The sequence below is a fragment of the Siniperca chuatsi genome, linkage group LG7, assembly GCF_020085105.1.
Source record: "Siniperca chuatsi isolate FFG_IHB_CAS linkage group LG7, ASM2008510v1, whole genome shotgun sequence".
NCBI lineage: Eukaryota > Metazoa > Chordata > Actinopteri > Centrarchiformes > Sinipercidae > Siniperca > Siniperca chuatsi.
The window spans coordinates 5228390-5251598 of NC_058048.1; the positions used below are offsets into that span (position 1 = coordinate 5228390).

At 40.0% G+C, this 23209-nt stretch overlaps 1 protein-coding gene across 2 annotated transcripts in view; it reads left to right on the forward strand.

The window, feature by feature from the left end:
* LOC122878570 (alpha-2-macroglobulin-like) overlaps positions 1 to 23209 on the forward strand; it is a 29531-nt gene that overhangs the window by 730 nt on the left and 5592 nt on the right. Inside the window, exons 3-25 of one of the 2 annotated variants that reach the window (XM_044201464.1) lie at positions 72 to 228; positions 3709 to 3761; positions 4985 to 5005; positions 5961 to 6126; positions 6203 to 6287; positions 6406 to 6538; positions 9587 to 9724; positions 10241 to 10358; positions 10474 to 10583; positions 10667 to 10834; positions 11087 to 11314; positions 13469 to 13532; positions 13643 to 13788; positions 14554 to 14703; positions 15121 to 15261; positions 15371 to 15461; positions 15577 to 15736; positions 16338 to 16563; positions 18306 to 18432; positions 18648 to 18769; positions 18881 to 18932; positions 19272 to 19355; positions 20935 to 21111. In XM_044201464.1, the coding sequence (XP_044057399.1) occupies positions 72 to 228; positions 3709 to 3761; positions 4985 to 5005; positions 5961 to 6126; positions 6203 to 6287; positions 6406 to 6538; positions 9587 to 9724; positions 10241 to 10358; positions 10474 to 10583; positions 10667 to 10834; positions 11087 to 11314; positions 13469 to 13532; positions 13643 to 13788; positions 14554 to 14703; positions 15121 to 15261; positions 15371 to 15461; positions 15577 to 15736; positions 16338 to 16563; positions 18306 to 18432; positions 18648 to 18769; positions 18881 to 18932; positions 19272 to 19355; positions 20935 to 21111 (2917 nt within the window). The remainder of the gene's footprint in view (positions 1 to 71; positions 229 to 3708; positions 3762 to 4984; positions 5006 to 5960; positions 6127 to 6202; positions 6288 to 6405; positions 6539 to 9586; positions 9725 to 10240; positions 10359 to 10473; positions 10584 to 10666; positions 10835 to 11086; positions 11315 to 13468; positions 13533 to 13642; positions 13789 to 14553; positions 14704 to 15120; positions 15262 to 15370; positions 15462 to 15576; positions 15737 to 16337; positions 16564 to 18305; positions 18433 to 18647; positions 18770 to 18880; positions 18933 to 19271; positions 19356 to 20934; positions 21112 to 23209) is intronic. The other variant, XM_044201465.1, reaches the window with a different exon arrangement.

The window sequence follows — 23209 nt, forward strand, 5'->3', positions numbered from 1 at the left end:
TTTTTAACAGATCAAGTGAAAACAGTTTTTTTCAGTAAGAGTTAATGACTCTCTTGGTGTTTCTGTCACAGGCTCCTTTAGCGCAGAATGAAGTGGTGCAGAAGTTGGAGGTGGAGGTACAAGGTGACATTTTTTACTCCAAAGAAGTCAGGAAGGTCATGATCAAAGTCTATCAACCAATGACATTTGTCCAAACAGATAAACCAATCTACCTCCCTGGACAAACAGGTAACCTTGAGCTGATATCTATGATGTTGTACACAATATGGTACCATATATAGACAGCTTTCCCCTTTATAAACAATTGCAGAAGTTCACGCAGGATGGGGTAGAAAACGAAATGTTATGATTATAAATTCTCTTCCTTGAAGCAGAGGAACAAGGTACAACACATATGGTATGGGATATCACGCCCCCGCGTGGCCTGACTGAAGACACCTCTATTTACGTCTAAGGCAGACGTATGTGAGGCCTTGCCTGCACATATCTACATCATACGCATATATACATCTAATAATTTTTTTAACTGGGTGGTGCCCCTTAACGAGAGTATTATTGTTGAGTAATTATTTGATTAAAGTAGTTGACTCTTCTACATTATTTGGTGCCCCGTGTGAGGCCGATAACAAACCCTCTCTCTGCTTTCAAAGAAATACAGACAATAATTAATTCAGTTGATAACATAAGTTCAAAACACTAGAAACCTCCCCAGTGAAGGCTTTTTTTTTTTTTGCGTTAGTTTGGCCTGTTAATTTGCACAGATAACGTGTGCTTCACACTTTATGGCTGGTATATTTTGGCTTGGCTTTATTGCTTGTGGTCAACGTTATGTGAGCGGTTAAACTTTGGTGAGCTGTAATCTTATGAACTAAGTTAAGCTTAGTGTAATTAGTTGAATAGTCCAGTGGTTGGGCAGTGCCAGCACTGTTTCTCCAAGGCGCCATTGTGCGCTGTTGTTGTATGCCCTGTGTGGCTAGTCCAGCACTGACCTAAATGTTGAATGCATAAAGCATCGCAGAACGCTCATTGAAAGGCCTGTTGACGAGTTCCAGTTGCTGCGCCAGAACTGATAACTTCGTCCTGAATATAGTTGTAATTTGCTGCAATGTTCCAGAAAATAACTTATTCAGACCCCTGTGTTTCGCTGTTAGCCTAGCTACCTAGCCCAAAGCAGCCACTCATGAAGCAGTGAAGGGTTAATTATCTCTGAATGTGACGTCAGTGCAAGGTTCTCAAATCAACACACAAGATAATCTGTTGTGAAAGAGGTAAAGACCCTCAATTAGCTGAAATTGACAGTAACCTAAATAAATAGGTGCCTGTTTATTGGCTGTGAGATTCCAGCACTAACAGCTAAAATAGTTAGTACAGTTTTGCTGCAATGTTCCAGAAAACTAATTAAAAACCACTGGCTTGTTGCTTGTCTTGAGAATCTATATTGCTGGTTGTGAAAAGCTGCTGTGATTAACAGTTTTGAATGAAGCACACACAAAATGCTGTGATTTTATGCTTCTCCTGTGGTTTTACTGGCAGACCACAAAGACATTAAAGGTATGTCGCCACCTATGGTACAGAGTGTCATTGTCTGCTTCTGAAGTTAGATGCTCAGCACTGAGCAGCACTGATTTGGGTCAGCCAATCAAGTTTACCCCAGTGAGAGGAGCCAACACGCTCACCTTCTGTCTTCCTGTGCACCTATTCTACTGCACCCTCAATTGGTTGTTTTGGTTAACTGAATGTAATGTGTAAATTTGAATTTGTTTACGGATGAGAGCCATAATAACAGTACACAGTAAGCTGTGAACATAGCTTCTTTACCCATTATGTTGAAACTATGTTGTGTGCTAGTAACACAAATTATTGAATTAATTCTGTATTTATTCACATTTGCACTACTTAATCCATTCACTTAATGCCTACACTGAGAATTTAGGATTCTCCTTTATCACTTTAACAATTTTGAATTGTTAGTTCTTATTCAAAAAATTTTATTAATATAGCATCATTGCAATTTTCCTATAGAGCAGGTCTGGACTGTAGTCTATTTTTTAGAGACCCAACAAATCCCACCATGAGCAAGCACTTGGCGACAGTGGCAAGAAAAACCTTCCTTTTAACGGGCAGAAACCTTGGACAGAACCAATGGCGGGCGGCCATCTGGGTGGGCGTGGGGATAGGGAAGCACAAAGTAAATTCCACCTAGAATTTTAGAATAGTAATGGTAATAGTATTAAGTAGTAATAGGAATGATGGTTATAGGAATGACAATAATAGTAACAAAGCCAATAACAACAATTGTAGTAGCAGTTGTCGAGCAGGAACACGGGGGCAGCAGGTGGCCCACAATCAAAGATCCAGTTTCTGCAGCGCCGGAGGCAGAAATACCTGCTGAAAGCGACAGGTCTGGGAGAAAAACCTTCAGCTGGGTCAGATGTCTTCAGGTCCTCTCACACAGTGTAATTCTTCTTCAACAAAACACGAGTTGAATAGAGTCCAGTGCAACAGATTTGTTTGTAATATCAAAACAAAGTGCATGTAAAACTGAGTTGGTTCATGAAGCAACTGAACAGGCTCAGTTGTGCATTCACTTTTTCAAAACATGCTCCTCCTGGCTGGTTGTTGTTCCCTATTGGGCTATAATCAAAACACAGAAATCATTGACAGTCTCTGATTTATGAATTATTGTGCCATTACGCTTTTACCCGCGTGAGGGTTCCATTACACAAGGAAACTAAGGGATGGTTCGGGTAAAGTATAGACTTTATCAAAGAGGAAAGTCTTAAGCATATTCTTAAATGTGGAGATAGTGTCTGCCTCCTGAACCCAAACAGGGACCTAATGGTCCTTGGTGCTCCGTGGGCAGCCACACTCACCAACTGAGGCAGCGTGGCTAACACTAATAGGACAGTTAAGCTAACTTCAAGCTGGCAGTAGCCTGAAGAAACAAAGCTAACTAGCTGTTTCTTCAGGCTACTGCCAGCTCAACAGAACTGTTCTTGGCGAGGTGAAGAGCGCAAGAACTGAGGGATGACTGTGAAGACAGATGTGTGTGTATATATGTGCAGGCTTAAAGGGATGAAGAGAGGTGTCTTCAGTCAGGCCACATGGGGTGTGATATCCACACTGTGTTGTACCAAGTGAATCGACTGAGGGAACAAACTGCCACAATGTTATAATATCTTTATATATAGACATTTTCAGGATTTAAAAATAAAGCAACATGCTGGAAACCAGAAATTACTGTTTAGAGGTGAATTTGTATGCTGCACTCATCCTTTTCTAAAACTAGTTTACTAAACACCACACATCAATAGACATCTGCTTTGGCTAACTAACATAACACATGGAATTCCAGTAGGATAGAAGCAGTGATAAAGCCAAAGTAGATGAGGCAAGGTAATGAGAAATTGTGTGCATCCCAGAACAGGTGGTACGGTTTGAAAGCACAGAAGCTCAGAAACAACACGATAGCCTGTGTTGTTGTCTTTAATGTTAAAGAATGCAAAACAGACAACGGAGGGAGTAATGTAAAAGCCAGTGGTAAATGATCTATTGTTGTGACCTTATCTAACTTGTAAGTTTGTTAGTGATGTAATTTGATGTAATTTCTGAGTTGACAGATGTCTGTTTCAGTAGACTTTCAGGATGTTTCACACTGGGGTAGATTAGCTGTAAAAGCATCATATAATCTCTTTGCATTTCTCTCAGTGCATTTCAGAGTCATTACACTGGACACCAAGTTGAGACCTGCCAGTCAGCTGGTAAGTGTTTGAACTCTCCTTTCTCTTACGTCTCATTTAGAGATGTCCCGAGCCGATCCAAAAGATCAGTATTGGGGCTCATCTGGGCATATTTTAATGGATCTAATGCCTAAACGCCATCATCGCCAAACGGAGTAACTTGATGGCAGTCTAAAAAACAGCTGGTGTCTGTACTCAGCCAAAGATCCACTGTGTAACATCACAGTACAATCAGAGGGGACTGAGTGTTTCTGTTGTCCCAACAACTGCAACAGAGTGAGACGTCTTCGCTCTAGCTGATCTCCGATTGGACTCTGTATCGGCAGATACCCAATATTAGGACTTGGATTGGGATCGGGGCCAAAAAAAACGTAACTGGGGAAATCCCTGATTTCATTTATGAACCACAGTATTAGTGACAGGCTGCTGTTCTATAATGGTGCAGGTTTTAATTTGTGCCTTAGTGAGCCTGAATATATACAACAGCTAGTGGAGTTAAAAGAAACAGAAGTTACCTAATGAACTCACCGACAAGGGTCTGCCCTTTAACAAGAGTTATGTCTCTAATCGATCAGATCCTGATGAAGCTCTGGGTCAAGACGGTTTAGTCCCTCATTCGTCCAGGAGTGTTTTATCATAGAAAAGGTTTCAGTCGTAGTCATCTGGACACCTTTTTCGGAATCAAGACGTTTAGGCTCCCATCCGGAAGTCATTTTCAATTGTGAAAAGTTCCCGTCCCTTTTTTTTTTTTTTTTTTTTTTTCACAATTGAGAATGACTTTCGGATGGGAGCCTAAACGTCTTGATTCCAAAAACAGTGCCCAGATGACTACGACTGAAACCTTTTCTACTCTGGGTCAATAGTACAACCAGCGCCGCTTTAGGTAAACTTGCCGGTGCTGCGTTTAAACATTTTTCTGTAATTGAACCCTAACTCAAGTTTCTCATTTTGTTGCAGAAAATACATTTTGAAGTGATAACAATGAAACTATAATAAATAAATAAATAGAATTGTGTAAGTTTTTCTAAAAAAGCTATGAATCAGAATGACAGATACTCTTTTCCTGTTAATGTATGTTACACATACCTGTACACTGATTGTAAAACATCAGAGCAGTGACTGCTCATCACCATCATCACTGTTTTCTCATTGATTAAATAAAGACAAATGTCTTGCCCAGACTCATTAGGACACTGTGTGATGAGAACAATATAAAACAACAAATCTCTCTTGCTTTTTTGCAGTACAATATCATCGAAATTGAGGTAAGACAATATCCACACACCATTTTTTTTCTTATGTAATTTCAGCATGTTACCATCCTAGACACATCAAGAGCCTAAGCTTTCTGTGAGGTCAGCATTTTAGTGTATAGCCCACCCTCTATGAAATTTTTGATGGCAATTCTGATTTCACAGTTCAAAAATGAATTGCTATTTATTATTATAAACAAAGGGCCCCTCAAATGTGGCTTTTAAGGAGTTGTGACAATATACAGTGTGTACTGTGGCAGGATATTTTACACTGAACAACTTGAACAGGCATTTATGAACAATGAAGGTAAAAGAACAGTACATTTTGAACAGCAAACATCACTGAAAATGTATTTTTCTAACAATCTGAATGGCAATACATACCAGATAAAAGAATGGCTGCATTTGTCTGTCTTATTTGTCCCTTATCCTTCTTAAATCAAGTTATGTGGTTTGACCATTCTAACTCAAGATATGCATTTTCTGGATATTCTAACAGCCTCTAACGGTCTTCATCAGCAGATGGAAATGGACACTCCAAGATATGGCTAATAAAAGCTAGCAAATGGACCTTTAGTTAAGATTGTTTTTGTCAAACTACATTAAACTTGATTTTAAAAGGATGTGGAGCAAATACCAACATATTTGTAACTGTAACTGGACACTAATATTAGCCTGCCAGTGCACTGGTTGGGATCTTTTTGAGTTGTTTCAAATAATATGTTGTCAAAGTGTCTGCTTCAAGCTTTCTTAAAAGTGCTTTAAGTAAAAATGATTTTCACACTGAGTCAACAAGTACAACTGTACACTATCCAAATGTATGGCCCAGTTTCATCTGATTTCATCTGATAAAGGAACGAGCTGCATCACTGTATTTCTGTGTGGCATGTACATTTTCTCCATGTATTCACATTATTTTCCTATTTTTGTCATAAATACATGTTCTTCCATTTGCCTTACTGAACAGGATGCTAACAACAACAGGATTGGGCAGTGGCTGAATGAAACGTCGAATGGTAAAATATTGCAGCTTTCTTACTCCTTGAACTCTGAGGCCCGTGAAGGAACCTACCAAGTCATTGTGTTGATTGGTGAAAATAAACTATATCACAGCTTCAAGGTGGAAAAATATGGTAAGTTATTAAGTTTTTACCTTCCATTCCAATGCATTTATAATGAAGCAAGCTAACAATCACATTTTGTCCCCAGTTTTGCCTAAATTTGACGTAAAAATAAATGCATCTGATGAAGTAAGTATTGAGCAGGAAGAAATCCAAGCTGAAATATGTGGAAAGTAAGTAAAGCCCTTTCACTATTACACTCTTGAATAATCTAAAACAGGTCCAGTTTGGTGAGTGAATGACTTCTTTTCAACAACACAATGTGTTCTTTTCCTATGTCTGTCTAATTAGGTATACATACGGACAGCCTGTGCCAGGCAGTGCTGAAGTTGAGTTGTGCCGACCTCTTAATCCCTATCTTTATCCTGAACATCCAGATGGAATCCCTGACATAACTGCCCCATGCTACAAGGATACAAAACAGGTACGGTTGCCATAGCAACAGTCTTATCTTGCTGCTGAAACAAGGTGCATATAAAGGTAGACCTTACATATGCCCACACAGCTTGTATGTATACTGGATAACAACTGGTCTTGCCTGGTGACAATGATTAGTTTGAGCATGTTTGTGTCCGTTGCTTTCAGCATGCTCAGAGAGCTTTTGAAGTGCGTTTTCTAGTTTCAAAAACCAAATTTGGAAAATAACAGCTCTGTTTTTTCTGCATGCAAGAATTTGGAAATGTAAAATCAAACCTGGCCAAAATGAAAAGCATTCCATTGACACCTGGACACCTGTAGAGGCATAAACGCTGTATTAGACCCAAAATATCTTATATTTAGACACTATTAAACCAATTTATACTCTAATTATAACAAATAGGCGTTCATAATACACCATTAGACACCATTTTACAAGATCCTAGTCTAATTAAATCAAATACAAAACCATATCAGATACAAAATATACTAGTTAGACACTATTCTACCCTTACTACCAAATTATGCTATATTAGACACCACATTTAATGCTGCCAACATGTGCCTACAGCTTAATTAGATGAGACCGTCTGTAATTAGATGAATTTAATGTCATATCAGACATAGCCTTTATAATCAGAAGTCAGAGGACACTGCATTTATTTGGTCTTTATTTAACATTTTCATTTTCTTACAGGATCAATTGTTTTTCACTAGAAGAAAACTGTACTGTAAACTAAAGTCAAACCGCATCGGTCACATCTGGTCGCTACGTCACACATCTCTCGTAGCCTGGATGTTCTCCGGAGAATTTGTAGGTAGTACATAATAATACGTACTTCCTCGACGGACAGTCTACTCCCAAACCAGTTAAGACATCAGACCATTTAATGCCATGTCATTATCTAACCCCACTAACATTACTGAAGCTGCCAGGACATTGCATCTTTACCCTCCCTCAGGCAGCAGCTAACGTTAACTAAAATCTTATCAAATAACTGCCAGCTACAACAGTAATGTTGTACATGTAAAAAGGTAATGTTACTTTGCAGCTAGTGTCAATAGTTTTCTCATTGTTGTTCTGTAACTTAAATTTCTCTGACTCTCATTCACTCAATTATTGCATAATTGAGTGCTAGAATACAAAGCTGTGTGGGGTTAGCAAACGATACATTGACTTATTCTTTAGCTCACTGAGGTGGATGACATGAGCAAGACTGTCAAGTGAGCTTAACAGTTGTAAAATCCCAGTATCCTGCACTTTGGGCTTGTGTTTCATCCCTTTGACTGCCTTTGGTTGAGTACAGTAGCTGACAGGAGGAGCTTTTGGCTTCCAAATCCGGACAGTTGTCTGATTTTATATTAATTGGAACGAGCGACCAAATTAATATGCTCCTTTTGACAAAATCCATGATGACTTATTGCTTTTTCCTGGGTTAGGTCTTGTTACAAGATTTGGGAATATCCAATGCGGTTTACTGGCAACACTGAATTTGTAGTCTCGTAGCTTCACACTTGCACTGAAACCACTGATCAGCCATAGATTTGATTGACTTTACTGTCCAACTGAGTGGAAATTTGTCTTTGACCTCTCCCAAGGTACCACAAAAATACATACACTACACATAGCACACCATTAAAAACATACAGAATATACAACATAGCATCGTGCAAATGGGCAGTCAGTAGCAAATACAGTAGGTTATTTTAAATAATACCAAAGAGCAAATTTTATAAAATGTGTTCCATGATGCAGTCGTGTGTTCAGTGCCTGTATGGCATAGGGAATAAAGGACTTCATGTATACAGTATGTTACCGGCTGGCCCTTGGGACCCTGAATCAACTGCCGGATGGAAGCAGCTCAGCAACTCCTGAGTGTAGTGGGTGAGAGGTATCTACAGTAATGCGTTTAGCCTTGCTATGTACAGCACTGCCATATATAATAACCAATAATGGTTGGGTGTAAATGCCGAGTATTCTCACTGGGCAAACCACTAGTTTGTGTGACTTTTATCAGCCCAGTGTAATCAGTCATTGTGATGGCAGGTGAGTCTTCAATTTACCAGTTTAAGTAAGGAGGACAAACTGGATTTTGAAAAGATAAGGGAACATGCTCCCCTATGTAAAAGTGACCACCTTACTAAGCTGAAGTGTAAGCACTACAAAGAAATACCAAGTGGTTGCCTAGGTGTTTATAGATGGTTGCAAGGGTGTTAAAGTTGTTTGCTATTGTTACATAGGTGGTTTCTCGGTTGCTCTGGGCAGATGCAAGAGCGGCCCCTGGGTGTGTGTGTATTTACACGTGCACGTGTTCACTTGTCTTAATCAAAAAAACTGACACGACTGCAGACTGTACAGAACTCAGCTGCTCGGCTGTTAACCAGGACCAAGAAGTGACCACATAACACCTGTTTTAGCCTCTTTACATCGGCTCCCTGTTTTAGATTTTTTTTTTTTTTTTTTCTTGATTACTTTAAAGGCTCTTCATGGCCTGGCTCAAGACTATTTTAGACCTAGTAATCCATTATGAACCTTCACGTAGTTTGAGATCTTCAGGCAGGGGTCTCCTGTCTCATCCTGAGTCCAGGATGAAAACTAAGGGGGACAGAGCTTTTGCCATCAGGGCCCCAAGGCTCTGGAACAACTTGCCTGAAGAAATGAGGTTGTCTGAGTCAGTGTCTTCATTTAAGTCTCTTCTCACAACACATTTTTATCGTAACGCAGACCTCGATTTTACCTGAACTGCTGTTTATTTTATTGCTTTTGTGTACTTTATTTCATATTTGGTCATTAAGAGATATTTTTTCTTGTTGTAAAGCACTTTGTTTTGATAAGTGCTCTATAAATAAAGTACAAAGTTTTGTGTAGCATTTCTGTACATTGTGTTAAGTTAAAATTAGTGAAGATTTGAAATTGAGTGAATGTGTTTTCGTAGCTTGAACTGTGAATACTGAAGAACCATGTTAATATATTAAATAGTAATAAGGTATGAAATGGGGGGGTTAAAATGTCCTTCCGTTCACTTTCATTTTATCTCATTTTTGTACTTTCTAGACGGACGTGAAAGGCTGTGCCACTTTTACCTTCAAGATGTCAACTTTCACAAAACTTGACCAAAAGGTGTTGCAAGCCATAGATTTGATTGACTTTACTGTCCAACTGAGTGGAAATTTGTCTTTGACTTCTCCCAAGGTACCACAAAAATACATACACTACACATAGCACACCATTAAAAACATACAGAATATACAACATAGCATCGTGCAAATGGGCAGTCAGTAGCAAATACAGTAGGTTATTTTAAATAATACCAAAGAGCAAATTTTATAAAATGTGTTCCATGATGCAGTCGTGTGTTCAGTGCCTGTATGGCATAGGGAATAAAGGACTTCATGTATACAGTATGTTACCGGCTGGCCCTTGGGACCCTGAATCAACTGCCGGATGGAAGCAGCTCAGCAACTCCTGAGTGTAGTGGGTGAGAGGTATCTACAGTAATGCGTTTAGCCTTGCTATGTACAGCACTGCCATATATAATAACCAATAATGGTTGGGTGTAAATGCCGAGTATTCTCACTGGGCAAACCACTAGTTTGTGTGACTTTTATCAGCCCAGTGTAATTTAATATATTAAATAGTAATAAGGGTATGAAATGGAGGGACGTTTAAAATGTTCTTCCGCTCACGTCATTTTATTGTACTTTCTAGACGGACGTGAAAGGCTGTGCCACTTTTACCTTCAAGATGTCAACTTTCACAAAACTTGACCAAAAGGTGTTGCAAGATGCACTGGACCTCCGAGCCAAAGTGGAGGAGGAGGGGACAGGCAAGTATAATATATTTATATTTTAAAAAGAGTTAGTGTATTTTTGAAAATTACAATGTCCTGTATTTAACAATATGGCATACACACTGATGTAACGTGGAGGCTTGTTGTACAGGTATTTCACAACCACAACAGAAGAGAATAACGATTTCATATGTTGTTGGAAAGCTGTCCTTCATTGACACACCCAAGATTTATGACCAAGGATCAAATGTGGAGGGCAAAGTAAGTGCATGTGCTCTTCACTTCTTCTGTGTGCAAATGAAGCCATGTGCATTCTCAGTGATACAACTTTGTGCTTCTAACAGGTTAAAGCAGTTTATTACAATAATACACCCATTCCTGATATGCCAGTGTACCTGTTTGAGGGTGAAAGGTGGTCAGCACGTCGGGTACAGAACCTCACAACTGACAGTGATGGTGTCGCCACTTTCTCATTCAGCACAACTAATGTTAAAGGGGACATCCGCCTCCACGTAAGTAACAAGTAGCACTAAAACTACAGCCTGTAAGCCAGCATTTGTTAGTCACATCACGTCTTTCATGAAGATGATAACGCAGCCCAAAAGCTGAATCCTAACCTCTCAATATGCTGGCCATATTGGAACTGTTTACTATTTCTATACCTCGACATTTGCTTTGGCTGTAAAAACTGAACTGACTTTCCAAAACGTTCTTCTACCTCAACCACCATGAGCTCATTTATGGGTTTCTCTTCTGCACCCTAGGTTAACAACAAACCGACACTGGACTACATTGCTTATAGAACTGCATACTATGAGGCTGGAGATCACGTAGTGTCTATGGCCCAACTTCCTTCTCCTGATACTAAAACAGTCAGCTCCCTGGAGGTGAAGACGAAGGATAAACTACTTCTCTGTGACAGAGAAGAGGACATCTCCATCAAATACACTGTAGTTGGAGAGGCCCAGGGCTCTGTGGATGTGATGTATCTGGTGAGTGGTGTGTGAAGTATTTCTCAGCTTGTCACTAGTTCTCTTCCAGAGACATGGACATAGCGAAGATGCTTTTTAAAATGACCTTTTTATCAGATTAATGACACCTGGTTTATAGGAACACACTTATGCCATTGATCAACTTAACTGGTGAGACTGGAGACACCAAAACCGTCCATGTTATCCAGGACATTTCATGTTGTTGTGCTACATGGTAACATTTTAGCATGGACTATGCTGAGTAATAGTAATATATGAGACCACGACCAAACACTGGTTGGCCTGCAAACATAAAGCTGCTCTCGTTTGATTTTGAGAAAGAATTAAGTGTCATTATTTGCGAGGCTACCACAAATCAAGCAACAGCTGTTTAATAGCAAAGTTGTCTTAAGAAAGTTTGTAGATTCATGAATTCAAACTGAACTATTATTGCATCAATGAAGCCTTTCTCACAAAGTTTGCCAAGTGACATTAGGGGTAACCCTGGATAATTGTTTACACTGCAAGCAGTGTACTGGGAACACTGGAAAACACAGCCTCTATGGCAGGGAAATAGCTTTAACTAGTGTCTGTCAGTAATAAATAAAATGCACAATAGAATATTATGAGGCTACTTTTTGAATAGAACATGTTTTATAGACTCAATGATATATCATACAGTAAATAAAAAGCACACTATGCTCCAATGACAGTGACCAGCGTTTTGCTTATCACACTGCAAAATGGCTGTCAAAAGTCAAGTTTCAAAATGTTGCAAATTTTAACCAAATTTCCGGAAGATCTGCAAAAGAGAATACAATTATTGTGTTTCTATCCACTGCTTTTATCTGAATGAGAAGTTGAGGGCATCAAGATAAAGACTTGGCAGCGCTAAATATCCAGTCAGGTGCCATTAAACCACTGCAGAAGAAGAGGGTGCAACAAGATAATCTAATAAGAGTGCCAGTCAAACCTCAAATGCAAATCCATTTGGAAAACATGATTGAAATATGACATTTATGTTTGTTTCATGTATTCATTTGAGGAAGGTTACAGTCTCCTCATCGCTCCACACAGATCTGATGTGTTCGTTTGCTGCCATTTTTTGGTCTTTTCAGTAGAGCAGAAGCTTCATTGAATGTTTAGGTCACATGATTATCATGAATTATTTGCTAAGCCTATGTCAATGCATTTTGCTTTTATCAACAACCTCAGCCAAGCGTAAACTTTTTTGCAATTAAAATACTACTCCACCAATTGATCAAGATGGACAGTTTAAAAAAAGGATTGAAACATGCAGCAGAACCAGAGATATTGTCTTTTTATTCCATATATTCTTCTTCCTTGTCAAAACCTGGTGCCTACATTACCCACAATGCTACTTGAGATTTGAGTGTGTTATGCTAGTAGCGGCTGATGTAGCCTCGAGCCGATATCAGAGATGAGGAGCAGATTACAGAGCTCACTTCTTTCTAACTCCACACACAGATTTTTTTCAATTTCAAAATTGTAGTCTTCTGACTCTGCCTCTGCCTCAAGTGATGTCACTAGAGACAGTTTATCAGACCTTCAGGCGGCTCCCTTTGGAGCCACAAAAGGCTTTATGCAACTTCTCTCCAACACCTGTAAACATTTTGATAGAATAGAATAAAATTGGCGGAGTTCCCCTTTTAATGAATGTCACTGCAGGAATCAATAATTTCATCATATTTCATTAAATATGCCACTCTGAATATGTTGATGTTGCATTTGATTGGTTGTTTGCTACATACCCCTCCTCTTTCACTTTTTGCACAAGAACATAGTTGGTTTGGTGAACCCAGAGTTAACAGTGCCACTTGGTAACCAGAGAGTTGTGAGACCAGTTATTCAGGATCACCAGTGTTTAGTTTAGTAAAGCCAGATACCAGAGCCAGAGTAAGTTACACTTGCTTTGTGAGACTGGCCCCAGATCTGTCTTTAGAGCAACTGTATTATAGTCAAGCAACTACTTTTTGATGTCCTACACTCTGAACTTGTACGGCAAACCTATAAACATATTCCACTAAGAGCTTAAGAACATGACAAATGACCACACACCAGAACAGCAGACGGTGTTGTAACTGCTGTTAAAGTAAATGAAGTTCAACTGTTGCAATAATCATTCTTTGTGTCGTTTTCTCTCAAATTCTCCAGGTCTTATCCAGAGGAGCCATTATCATGCAAGGAGTTAAACAGGTTGAAGTGAAAGATAAATCAGGTGGATGACGTCTAAAAATGACCCAATTCACTTTTGAACTGCATTTTTATCGATCTATGGAAGCATGTGAATGATGATTGTTGTTGATAACAGTTGGTCTGATGTTTCAGTGTTTGAGGGCGAGGTGTCCTTTAAGTTGAAAGTGTCTGCAGAGATAGCACCAGACGTCCAGGTTGTGGCTTACGCCGTCCTCCCCAGTGAGACTGTGATCGCCCACAGTGCTGACTTCTCCACCGAGAAGTGCTTCAGTCACAAGGTCAGTGTGAGAAGATGTGTGGCAGAGACTGTGCTCGTCAGATTTAGGGGTAGAATCAAAGTGTATATTAGTTCTGTTACAAAAGGTCAATATGTAAAGTAGGACATATTTTTTGTAGAAATGATAAATACCACACTAGTTGTCAAATGAATTACTTGAATTACTGACTTTACCTGATATTCCACATGTATGGTTGTATGTTGGTGTAATCCGTGTGCAGTTGCAGTGCTTGCTAGTTATGCTACGACAAGTTAATTCATGTTGTGCGTGAAGCATGTTGCATCCAAATCAGAGTTAAGTTCAGTCAGCCAATTCAGGGGAATGGATTGTTATGTTAATGTAGATGTGCAGCACTGATTTTTGGCATCTAGGCTCTGACCTCGTCACTGTCAGTGATTTAATTAAAAATTCTGATTAAAAATCCATCTGGGAGATTTTTGGAGTAAAAGACACATTTGTGTCACGTTGACAAGATCATAGGTTCTCATCTTACCACTAAAGTCCAGATGGTCCAGCCCACATGTTGAAGTGTCCTCGGGCAAGACACTGAACCCAAATTGCTCCCTAGATCTGTGCCTTCGGTGTGTGTGTGTGTGTGTGTGAATGATTAGTTGGTTTCTTTGGACTAATGAGCAGTTAGCACCTGCCTTCAGTGTATGAATGTGATATGTAGTGTGAAGCCTAGAAGATTAGAAGCCTTTTGGAAGACTAGAAATGCGCTATACAAGTACAGTCCATTTACCATTTGCATTTTCTGTATGTCAGGTATCGCTGGAGTTTTCTCCATCCTCAGCTGTCCCAGGAGAGGAAAGCACCATGCAGGTGACGGCCCAACCAGACTCTCTGTGTGGTGTGAGTGCTGTCGACCAGAGCGTCCTCATCAAGGAGCCAGGGAAGACTCTGGATGCAGACAAGGTAACTGCTGGAATCAGCTGAATGAATAAATGCACACATCATTTATGTCTCCTCTGCATAATGTTTTGCACCGTTAACATCATCAGTCACCCAGAGGTGACTGTTTTATTCTACTACTATTTCCTTGTGTCATGGTTAATCTTTCAACCTTGTCTGCCTCTGTCAGTTATACATTGTTAACTGTGTAATACAGCTGTTCAATGCTTTTATTTTTACCCAGGGCTATACAAAAGTTATGATCACATATGCAAGAGTCTGCCTTATGTATAAAGGCACTGTTTTGACAGATATACTTTACATCCACGTTTCAAGATAAAAGAGTAAGCCTTCAATCCCAAGAGTTCCCTAATTGTCAGATCGTCATAGACAAACACATATTTGTCAGTTTATAGCTTTGCATCATACCTTTCTTTTCAGATATTTGGCTTGTTGCCTGTCAGAAAAGCATCCTATATTCCATATGAGGTTCAAGATCCTGTAGAATGCTTGCATGTGAGACCAAGAAGATATGTTTTGCCAAACCTGAGACAGGAAGATGATGCTCATTCAGTTTTCCAGGTACATCCTGCTTTAAAAAATAATGTACAATATAAAGAATATATTATTGTTTGGTTGTTATACATTATTTCACTTTTCCGTGATGCCTGTATGTTGTTGGATTACCTAGAATGTAGGGCTGAAGATGGCAACGAACTTGTTTATCCGAATGCCTTCATGCCTCAAGTTCAAAGGAAGAGAATACCACCAAGGCCACTATGGTAACTTTGTTTTTTTGCTCTATCATGTGACACTGAATATTTACAGCATTTAAACAGCTCACTGTGTCATTGCTCCCCTCCAATTCTGATGGAATATTTTCTGGTTTCTTTTCAGGTATAAGGCATAGCTATCCTCACAGCAATGAAAGAGTGTATTCACCAATAGTACTGGCAGGGGAACATGGTGGAGTTGGCGGATCATATCCTGCTCCACCAATAGAGACAGTGCGCAGTTTCTTCCCTGAGACCTGGATATGGGACCTGGTGGAAGTAGGGTGAGCTTCTGTCACAGTTGGTTTTGATGGTCATGAAATGTGGAAAAAATCTGTTTAAGTGCATTTTTGGGCCCACAGAGCATGTGCACTACAGTGCTTCTCTTTGACTTCCTGTTGTCTCCCTGCACACAAGAATTGCATGGAAATAAATTACTGACACTGCTCATCGAGACTTTTTATTTTAATTTAAAAACAAATCGTTTTTGTCATTTTAGGATGTTTGTGATGCTAAGGGAAATGTATTAATCATTTTACAGATGTTTCTTTTATAATGATTGTGTAATGGAAAAAGCCTTTTGGGCTAGAATGGACAATGCTGTGTTGCTCTCTTATTTAGCATGAGAAATATTTCCTGAATTTCTTCAGCAACACAGAACATTTTTTGAGTTTCTGACTGAAATCTCAAGAATGCAGCATATGATAGAAAGTATTTCACATTTAAAGGATATTTTAGGTCACAGTAACTATACTGGAGTGTTATTAGTGCAATTAATCCTACACATTAATCATCTTCTCACATTGTTTTTCTTTGACTGATCTGAGTTATGTAAGTATGTTTTCCAAGCTCACTGAATGTGTTGGTGTGTATCTGCTTATTCAGAGAGTCTGGAACAAAGGATGTGTCCCTCACTGTCCCAGACACCATCACCACCTGGGAGACGGAGGCTTTCTGTTTGTCCCCTCAGGGTTTTGGCTTGGCTCCTCGTAAAGAGCTCACCGTCTTCCAGCCCTTCTTCCTCGAGCTCAGTCTGCCCTACTCCATCATCCGGGGAGAGCACTTTGAACTGAAGGCAACCACCTTCAACTACCTGTCCAGCTGCATCATGGTAATGAATGTTTTTACATGTCCTATAAGCTAATGTCAGCAGTAGGCGCTTTGAGGGGGGGATGAGGGGGGGTGCCATCCCCCTTGTTAACCTGCTCAAAAGATGCTCTGTGCTTTGTCTCAAAGTGGCACTTCGCATTGCCGCTTTTAATAATCTCTACAGTCTCGGAACATGTGAGACATACTGGTTTTGACCTGTCTGTGAAGTTTGAATATGTAAGAGTTTGTCCATTCTTGATTAAAAGCTCTGTTTTCACTGTCTACTTTTCTCTTTTTAGAGCATGCCGTGTGAAATGATTTCTCCAACTCGTCAGGCACATAGGCCAGAAAAGTTTTCTAGCTTACGGGTTTACTTCCGGAGTATGCGGCCCACCGAATATGCGCAGTAGTGTTTCTCCTGCTGGCCCCACCTGCGAGTTCCCTCTCGGCCCATACACTTTACATTGTGGTGACGTCACAGATTTTTAAATAGTTTTTCTCTGCTCAAGGAAAGTTTTACAAATATAAATCCTCCAAAAATTCATAATCGAAAGAGTCATGTCTGACGTTATTTGCAGTTTGAGGTGTCCTGTCAACAGTGTTACAGACATCTCTTTTATAATGGTGGCCTATGGGGAAAATGCTTTTTGGGCTGCAGGGGGATTTTCCGTTGCAATAGCGTGAGTGGAAAGAATTGGCTGCAAGGCTTAGCAGCGGCACCGCATCCAGTTCTCTTTATACATCCATGGTGTGTTGACTCACTCACTGACTCGAGTCACAGTGCTCATAGGATAGCACAGATTTGATTGGCTGCGTAGCATCACGTGAGATGATTTACAATGCATGCAACTGGTCTGTGAGTTTCCTAGACCACTAAACCAGTGCCGTAAAGGCTAGAATAGCTGTGCCGGTTAAAATAGAAATGCTCCGTCAAAATTTTATAATCCTCAATAATTTGGGGGTGGCTCCCATCATCCATTGTCTGTGACACTGACTATATTTAACTTGGATTATCTGGAACAAATAATAATGATTCTAAATATCAGGACAAAACATCAAGATCCTAGAACATAGAATAAAGAGATAGGATTAAGACCCTATATCCATCACATCTAGCTTCTTTTTGTACTAATATCATTTTCTGTGAAGACTCTCCTCTTTATAGAGGAACCAGACGGGGCTGTCCTCATAGTCCTCTACTCCACGAGCCAGATATTAAACCCCTGCCACTTTTTTGAGATTGAAGAAGACTAAAGGGATAAACACAGATGATTCACTCATATATTGTCCTTGTATGCTGATGAATCCAAATTTATGGATGTACAATAGAACTTAATTGGTTAGGTTATGAGTTGAACTAAAGACAAAAGTCTGCTTTTTCTCATTAAACAGATTGTCATAGATAATGATTTTACTCACTCCCTTTTTGAGGTGGAATCAATATGTTTCAAAGGCACTTTGAAATGTAATGTAAATTAAATGTAAAAGCATTGTTGAAACCTGTAATTAATTGGACCAATCAAAATTTGACACGCTGGTCAACTTTACTCATCTCTCTTGCATGCAATCATAATAACAGAGTTACCAAGGTTCTTGTAAATATTTGGAATAATTCTCATTTTCTTAACTAGGTCAATTTTCAAACACTTGATAATTTGATGTCTGCTTTATTTGGAACAAAAACATTTGCAAGATGCACCTTCGCAAGGTCAGAATTGTTTGCATTTGCCGCAAATCTCCAGTTATGATGTCTCTATTGAACAGGTCACTGTGACTCCAGCACCCTCTTTAGATTACACCCTCACCCCCCTCTCTGGTGACCAGTACACATCCTGTCTGTGTGGCAGTGAACGCAAGACCCTCAGCTGGACCATGGCCCCCTCAGCCTTAGGTGAGGATCAAGCTTTCATCAACAGTGTTGTGAAGTGTTAAAGGGTACCAAGTTGGATGAACTGCTGTCCCTCTTTCCCCAGCACAACCCTTTTTCATCTCTATGAAATCAGTGAACTTCACCTCAGTGATAAAATGTTTCGACACTTTTGGAATTAACAGGATCTGAAGACATTGTTAATGAAGTTTCACACTGTGTGTGTTGATCTTTTTTAGGTGTTGTGAATGTGTCTGTGACTGCTGAGGCTGTGGCATCCCACGCTTCATGTGACAATGAGATTGTGAGCGTGCCAGACAGAGGTCGTATCGACGTGGTCACAAGATCTCTCATAGTAAAGGTCGGTACCTTAAAAACAAGGTGACAAAGACAAAGTTTATCCATTAACCACTATGTTTTGCATTTAATACAAGATGGAAACTTTGGAACTCATATTGTTTCTTCCTCTCAGGCTGAGGGAACTGAAATGACAAAGACCTACAACTTTCTGCTCTGCCCAAAAGGTCAGTATGGTTTACACCAGGCATGGCACGTCACGCATTTTGAAAAAGGAGAGCCAAATGCTATATGTCAGAAGGAGTCGAGTAGATTGCATGTCAAATATGCAATAGAGACATTCACAACTTGCAGGTAGCAATCAGTTTCATTGTGTTTATGGCAATTGTGCCAAGTTTAGCACAGGACCCCCACTTCTGTCCCACTGATCTATCTTATTTCCAGTCTGACTTGTTTTAATTCATAATCCACTAACCATCCGTTAAATCTAAATGACATCTTTGTTTTAGTACTGAGCTCTACTGTAGTTTCTCTCTGTAAGGTGTTTGTTCTCTGTCTGTACACAGGGGAAGCTGTGACAGAGGAAATAGACATACAACTCCCTGAGAATGTGATTGATGGATCTGCCCGTGCTTCACTATCAGTCCTGGGTAAACTAATAAATTCATTTTTATTGAGCTGCTTTAACCAGACAAATTCCGGCAAGTTAACAGGCTTCTCTCCCTTGAAGCCTCATAAGGGCATCAAAAATAAAAATGGATGTCTGTGGCTGGATTGTCCTTTTAAACATCATGTTTTGCTTTTATGCCATTGTTGTCAAACCATTTCAAACCGTTGAACTTTCATGTAACAGAAAGCAAATCTAAAGATCCTCCAGACATGTTTTAAGATGTATGAAAATACTATGAATAGTAATTTGTGTCAAATATAGTTTTCCCACAAACAGAGGCGTTAAAATCTCATTATATAACTTACAATTAGATGTACCCTTATTGAAAAATCTAAAATCTATAAATATGCTAATATACATTTCAAATGTTTAACTGCTGGACACAAGATGTCTTCTACTTCACTGAAAATTCCATTGTCAGTGTATGCGCACTGAGGTTTCAAGTTTCCACATCGCACTTGTGTAAGTTGCATACTGGACTACGATTGGCTTCCAAACTATGGTGATGTCACAAAATCCTGCTTGTATGTCCTCGTGATAAACTGAGATTTAAGGTGAGCTCAGAAAAACGTTTGCTTGTTGTTGCCATGGTTTGTGACTCATGAAGTTATTGAAGTCGGGTCTGTGTATCATCCGTTCATAAATTTCAAGGAATTTAAAAAAAGAAGTTGGACAATTACTGATAATAACCAGGTTTATTAGTGATGACAGACAGACTGTACAGTCTGCAAGGTCTGTTATGAATGTTTTGTCCTCACTGATATGTTTTTAAGCATGGGCGTATAACAAGTGCAGATAAATAGTGTTTCCTACAGTCTGCAAGGTTTCCTGCATTAAACCCATTAATCTGTAAGATAATTACTGCATGACTTGGTGAAGGAGGCCGTCTGTCAACACTGGTGGTAGGATGGTAAAGGTTAATATCTGTCATGAACACTAAATCTCCTCAGAAATCATTCAAATGACTTTTTTGCTCTGCAAGGTACTGCAACGTGCATGCAGCGGTCACTTTCAGCACACGCGCAGAGTAGAGCAGTATCAGAAGTCAGAAACCCACAATATAAATATAAATGACCCGACATCAATTACTTCATAAATCACAAACCGTGGCAACAACAAGTGTGTCCAAGCCGTCTTCATCCCTTTTAAGTGTCCTCTGGAAACACGTCAGTTGTCATTTTGTGTATTTGCAGCGTGTTTTCTAAATGCTGTGTATGTGTATGATGATTTGTTAAATTGATGATGAAAGAACACTTAATTAAGCTTGTGTTTTGCTCTCATTTGCATTTACAAATGAAGTAACAAAATTTTTGAATGGCGAGGGACTTTAAAGGCAATGTGCATGTCCTGTGCACAGTCAAGTCAATTACTAAATTACTGGTATTTATTAGGACTAAACAGATTAAATTTAATTCTGACAGATATCAAAAATGTTGGTCAAGGTGGTGTAACAACATAACAACATACACTTTATCTGTATCTTTCAAGTCCATTTAGAAATTAAAGGTCAGGTTAGTTACATGTTTAGTATACATTTTTGAGTCAGTGTTTTTGTGCAGGTGACATTCTGGGCCGAGCCCTGAAGAACCTGGATGGGCTGCTGCAGATGCCATATGGATGTGGTGAGCAGAACATGGCGCTCCTGGCCCCCAACATTTACATCCTACAATACCTGAAAAACACACAGCAGCTGACCCCAGCCATCAAGGAAAAGGCTACCAACTTCCTGACCAGTGGTGAGGCTCTGTTAACTTCATATTGCAGCTAAAAAAGAAATATTTTATATCATATCTTCAAATATGCCAAATCTACCATCTGTAACAGTCTGGTGCTGGCTGCACACAATATAAGCAGAAGATCTGTCGTGTGTCATTGCTTGACAGTGCACATCATTCCAGTTAGAGACTACAGATCAGGGGCACCCTGGTGGCCACAGCGTCCCCGCCATAACCCCTAGCCGACTGTTGGGATTCAGGTAGGGCAGGTTTGGTTATTAGAAAAAATATCAAAGATATTTATGAATATTAATAAAAGTATTCATATTATCAAAATAATTCATATGGATTAATAATTACGGGGCACAAGCCTGGGATCAGAGACCAATAACCAAACGTTTAAAAAAAAAAATCTGTCTCAGAGGTGGCTGTCCACTTAAAAATGCTGATAATTAAAGTGCTATCTTACATTAATAGTGGACAGTGGAGGGTGAATCCGAGCACTGACCGTCACAACCAGCTGTTACAACACATTCACAAAATAACCACAGGCAACTTTATTTAACCTTATCATTGATCAATAATCAATAACTTCAGCCAACAACCACTATAGTCAACTCTAAACACAATAAGCATACAACAATCAGCAAGCATGTGTGTATGTGTGTGAGCCAAATGGAGGACACGCTTTATTTGCCCTGAAGATGGCAGCGTAGGTAGTTATTCTACCACAATCTGGGTTGTTTGAGATGTGTGTGTGTAGGTGTGTGTATATGTATGTGTGTAAAAGTGTCTAGTGGAGGAGAGAGAAAGAAAAGCACACAGAGTAAGGTAGAAGAGATCTCAAATGCCATGGTAAGACGCAATGGCTGTCCCTTTTTCACACAGGAACCCGGCAGCCAACTTTCATTCAACAGCCGTGTTACTGGACCTTTGTCTGATAAAGCACAGTTATTAGCTTCCACAGTGGCTGAAACTAACAGATAACGGTCTGACGTGGCACAGACACAAAAGTGAAACGTGCTAAGCACGAAAACACACACCGGAAACACGACGCTGCGGTCTGTTACTTTCCACAATAATGCAAAGCACAATTCACAACAAATGAAGCTTAGATGAAATAACACACAGTTCTAAAATCTATCTTTGCCCAGACACAAGTCTCTTACTTGGGATCGCTCTCGATAGCCATTTAATGCGTCCGTCCGTTTGGATTATCCGGCGGAGTGCTCTCAGGCCCGGATGCTGACGTGGCCAGGGTCCGCGCGGGTTCTTTGGGCGGCAGCAGAGGGAAGCAGCAGTCGACTTTAGTGGGGAGAGAGTGGGACTCAGAAGTTATCCTTCTCTCTGTGAAGAAAAACGGTGAATCCTTATCTTCCTTCTGCAGGCAAAGGTTGTTATGTGAGTTTAACAATCAGGATCCAAACAGTGTTTCAGCAAACACAAAACAGTCTGTTGCTCGTCCAGCGAGTTAAGAACTTCCTAAGGAAATAAAGGTTCAACGTTTAGTGTTCCCTGAAGCAACCAGAGTTACACTGGAAAGACAGCGAGCGGTCTGTGCCCTCTGCTTTTATGCAGGTGATGATGTCATGGCCGGAGTGCAAGGATTTCCCCTTTGGCGGCTCGTCCAGTAGAAATCCAGGGTTTGGATTCAAGCTTACATCTGGCACACAGGTGTGACTTAATGGCCCTAAGGGGGGTTTGGTGCTATTTTGCTGTTTGGCCTTTGTTTTCCAGTCAAGCCTCTTAGTCAAGGCTTTACCTTTCCCAAGCAGGCCCCTGTCTTTGTTCTCCACATGTGGTGAGGCCCAACATGACCTTTTCTGTATGTTATTTCCCCCTTTCTCTCTCCTCATTTCCTCTCATCTCTCTGTCAGCTGTCCAACAAAGGTATAAAATTCCCCAAAATGTTGTTTTTCTTTATGTCTGTTCATTGAAACTCACATAGACATGGCACGCCCTGGTAGCTCAGCTGGTAGAGCGCATGCGTCGCCTGTACTAAGGCTGAGTCCTTATCGCAGCGGCATGGGTTTGATTCCAGCCAGTCCATGTTGTCCCCTCTCTGTCTGTCTTTTCTGTCTTTTCAGCTGTCACTGTCAAATAAAGGCATAACAAATTT